Source organism: Bidens hawaiensis, unplaced genomic scaffold (assembly GCF_021521415.1).
Source record: "Bidens hawaiensis isolate Kalapana, Puna unplaced genomic scaffold, B.hawaiensis_p1.1 tig00003289_1, whole genome shotgun sequence".
Lineage (NCBI taxonomy): Eukaryota > Viridiplantae > Streptophyta > Magnoliopsida > Asterales > Asteraceae > Bidens > Bidens hawaiensis.
In genome coordinates, this window is record NW_027491181.1 from 195471 (window position 1) to 199888 (window position 4418).

Sequence of the window (4418 nt, forward strand, 5' to 3'; positions counted from 1 at the left end):
GATACCCCAAACCCACCTAGACATGTAACTTCAACAAATCTCTTACCAAAAGGCGAAAATTGAAGACACCTTACACCACGGACTCACAAAATATATGATATGCCAATTCGATGCCCGAATCACCAAGAAAACATAGATGAGTAGGTGGAAAACTAGGTGAGAGTTTTTCCCGGATTAAAAGACGAGTAGGTGGGAGACTAGACGAGTAGATGGTTTTCACTAGTTGGATCCTTAAACTGAACGAGTTTTATTTCACCGCATTGTCATGCCATCAGACGAGTGTTCATGTGTGTTGGCCTTAGGTGAGAGTTTTTCCCGGATCAAAATTTTGATATGGTCAATTTAATTTTTTTAACGACCAACTAAGTAACGCCGGTACTCCGTACGCAGCCCCCATTGGCTAAAGGTAGTCCGAGCCGGCCACTAGTCCGGACAGACGGAGCCCCTAGCGGTCCACCTATTGAGGGATTCATCGGATAAAACCTGACCCCACACCCGCCAAATGCACGACAGCGAGGAGCCGGTAAAACCGGGTGAGATCAGGACTCGAACCCTGGCAAGTCAGGGTAATCCTCATAACTCCCATATAAATTGGTGACAGTGAGGTTTGAACCCTTTACCTCTCACTTGTAAAGTAAGTGCTCTACCATTGAGCTGCATCCAATTTAACATGGTCAATTTAATAAGTAGTCCATTTGATAAAAAAAAAAGGTAATAATAAAATAACAAAGTATTAATATCCCACGAGACCTATAGTAATGGAGTAATTATTAAGCAGCAAGAAACCGAATAGGCCTTTGTGTGTCGTATTAACGAGTGATTATATCTTTTTGATCAGAGAACTAAACTAAACCCTAGAATTCAATTCAATCGAATCGAATTGAATCGCAGGCATGGCGTTTTTTGGATCAAATTTGCCGACTGAGGTAATCCAACGTCTTCAGTAGCTATCTAATTTCTTGAATTTATCAGTCGAGTATGTAAGTTGCTTAACTTCTTATAATTAACAGAGAGAGTTTGAATGTTTAAGTGTTAATTGTGAGTACCTATTAGGAACCAATTTTAATTACTCTAATAATAGCTACTTTAGGGTTTGTATTGGATTAAGTTTGACTGTTTATTACTTTGTATAATATGCGTGGTTGAAGGAAATCACTCATTTCATTGATTATATCTAGTATCTATCTACCTTTTCTAAGGGATTCAGTTTTTTTTTTTAATTTCAGGTTGGTTTGAAGTTACTTCTTGTCCCCCTTGATTCCAACATTGTAATCCGAACAGCATGGTAAGCTTTGAAATGAGGCCCTTTGATCATTCTCCACTAATGTTTTTCTTCTATCTTCAGTTCTGGATAACATGTATCATTTATTCATTCATAACAATTCCTCTGCAGCTGTTCTGTGGGAATTGCTTTACCTGTTTACTCCACATTCAAAGCGATAGAGACAAGAGATCAAAATGAGCAACAAAAATGGCTTCTGTACTGGGCAGGTAATCAAAGCTATGAAAGCTGTTATTATATATAATATGCATATACACCCACACAGTATTCACAGTGATAAGGATATTAATTGTTGCAGTGTATGGATCATTTACTGTTGTAGAAATATTTGCGGACAAACTTATATCCTGGTATAATCTTTTACACTTTTTTTTTCCAGATTAATCAGTCGCACTATATATTTTTTTGATATCTAAACAGACTCCTTGTCTACTTTTTAGGTCCCCACTTTACTATCACTTGAAACTTGCATTTCTAGTTTGGCTTCAGCTTCCGACCACCAATGTAAGCAACCTTGTTTTACCATCGCAGTACCTTGATAAATGGTTTTAAGTGTGACACATCACAAATATTGTATGAAACCAAGTTATTTTATTTCAGCAACAATATAAGTTTTAGGGTGAAATGATTTTTGAGATTTTTTTCATTTAAAGTACTACACTTTGGTGGTGACTTTCAGTCTGTTTCCTTAAAAAAAATTATTTGGTTCTACGCATCTGACCCGCTAGAGGTCAAACGTAAATTGAGTTGAACTTTTCATAAGTAAATGGGGGTGAAATTGCACTTATGTTTTTTCTATTATACCTTTTCACCTAATTTTTCACTGTCACTCTATTTTGATTCTTTGGTTTTCATGCTAAATATGCTTTAATAACAGGGAGCTAAGCAATTATACATGAATCATCTACGCCCATTCTTTTTGAGGCATCAAGCTAGACTTGATCAAGTTGCAGGGTGGTTCTACAGTGAGGCGGTAAAGTTTCATCTTTAAAAATAACTGAAATGAATGTTTTTGCGACTATTTGAGGTTTTAAATATTCGTTTATATATCTCATCATTGTGTTAACCCAGCCTAGTCACACATTAACAAGGAAACATTTTCAGGGTAAATTCATTAGTGCTCACCAAGGTGAATTTCAATTTGTAAAGTCGGTTATGATGAAGATTCTGATGTCAGGTATGGCACGCTGTGGTTATTTGTTATAAAAGTGGATTATAGAACATACTTTTCTTCAAAGAGTTATAACCAATCATTGATCTTTTGAAAATGCAAAAGTACAATGTAGTTTTGGCAAAAATTTACAGTTTTGGACAAATAATGGAAATGTGATGCATATTTTAAATCATTTATTTGTGCAAATTATAGCATTTCTTTATGCTTTTAACTCACAATGATAACATAAACCCTTTTAAAAATCTGATTTAGGAGTTTTCATGCATTTGAAATCATTGAGATGACTATTCACTCGTTTGACCCGCTCGAGTCTGATTCACATTTTTTTAATGATGAAAGACTCAAATCGACCCGTTTGCATGTAACTGGGTTGAAATTACTACTTTCAAATTAAGTAGCCAATAATTCTTCGTTGATACTTCATATGTATATGTTTCTGTCTGTTTTTCATCAGTGAAGCAATTGGTCAACGGAGACGGTCAACCTACCACAACCCAAGGGAGAAGAGCAGTCACCGCCCCAAGAGATCAAGCGGAGAACTCTGATTCCGAGGATGCCAGTGACGATGCTGCTGATAATGATGATGATGACGATTATGTTTCTGTCTCGGCATCCTCTTGATTCTTGCTCATGAGAAACTTAAAATTATTATGTAAATTAGTTTCCAGAAAGTCACTCGAACAATAGATGATATGTGAAACATGCTATGAAAAACCAGTGGCAGTAGTAATGATGTTTTTATTCTAAACGCCCTTGAGAAACTGTGACCGATGGCTAAAACCTTGACTGGACCAGACCGAGTTTGGATCTGAAGATTGATCACAGTGGTCAGAACCAGTCCTAAGTGGTTATGCCTGGTAAATGGTGTGATACACGTTCATGCTCGTTGTGTTGATTGGGTAATTAATATTTTATTTTAACAATTCAAACGTGATGTTATATCATGAAAAAGCATCTGAGTTTCGTAAATTCAACAAGTTTTAAATGTAATATGAAATTTTGTTAAGTTTTAACATTCAAATCAAGCTTAAGTGTTCAACAAATTAGTCAGATATGAAACGATAAATGTGCTTATGTTATGGTTCTGCTTCCCCCTCTTTCTCACCCTCTTCACTCTTTGAGTTTGTCCATTCGTTGGGTGATCCCTTGCTCCCTTTGAAGTGTTTGCTCGTCGTTTAGGCTGGTGAGTGAGATTTGTGCTCATTGGCCATTGTAATCACCTTTGGGCATCCTCGCACCTAGATGTACACCCTTGTGCCCTGGCCCTTGATCGGATAAAACTGGCAATCGAATCAAATTTTGTGTACTTTATTGTAGACGCATCTTGTAACTTGTGTAATAAAAGCATTTCAAGCACATTCTCATCTTCTACCTCATTTACATACTTTAGATCATTCTCATTCACAAACCAAACCCAACCCAAATTTTATTATAGAATTAATTTATCTCTCTTATACTTACCCAATCCAATCAAACCAAACTTTTCACACTATTTTTTATTAAATAAATATAATTTATAATTGTTATTTTTTGTGTGTAGAAATATAAAATATAATTTCTTTATTTAAAAATAAACTATATATATTTAATTTAAAAGAATTTAAAAAATATTTATATTCACCAAACATACTTAATAAAATAGATAACAAAATTACAATCGTAGCATTAAATATAAAAGAATTAATTATGATTTGCCTCTCTGTGTAATATGAGCTGGAGACACTCTTAAATTGCGCGCATTGACCCCTAGTAAATTCTCGGCGGGCACACAACGCCCCTGCCGATAGTATTGGGGAATGATTGATTGAGACTTGCACAAGCATTACACACATACCAAATACCGCTTTGACCACTCCGACAATAAAAACGATTTTCCGGTGAAGGGTTTCTGGCGAGCTAATTTGATCCGTTGTCGTCTTCGGTGTCTCCGTTGTCGTCGGGGTAGACGGTGGTGAGGTGAGT

At 36.0% G+C, this 4418-nt stretch overlaps 1 protein-coding gene across 1 annotated transcript; it reads left to right on the forward strand.

The window, feature by feature from the left end:
* Positions 1-839: 839 nt before the first annotated feature.
* On the forward strand, positions 840-3314 carry LOC143623088 (HVA22-like protein k). The gene is made up of 8 exons (XM_077094072.1): positions 840-926; positions 1227-1285; positions 1394-1491; positions 1581-1632; positions 1723-1786; positions 2160-2255; positions 2387-2459; positions 2911-3314. The coding sequence occupies exons 1-8, from the start codon at positions 894-896 to the stop codon at positions 3075-3077; spliced, it is 642 nt and encodes a 213-aa protein (XP_076950187.1). The 5' UTR covers positions 840-893; the 3' UTR covers positions 3078-3314.
* The last annotated feature ends 1104 nt before the right edge of the window (positions 3315-4418 follow it).

Excerpts from the sequence above, each read along its gene's own strand:
- LOC143623088 (XM_077094072.1), top strand. The coding sequence starts at position 894 with ATGGCGTTTTTTGGATCAAATTTGCCGACTGAG. Across the intron at positions 927-1,226 it reads GATCAAATTTGCCGACTGAG|GTTGGTTTGAAGTTACTTCT; the intron begins GTAATCCAACGT and ends TTTTAATTTCAG. Across the intron at positions 2,256-2,386 it reads GGTGGTTCTACAGTGAGGCG|GGTAAATTCATTAGTGCTCA; the intron begins GTAAAGTTTCAT and ends AAACATTTTCAG.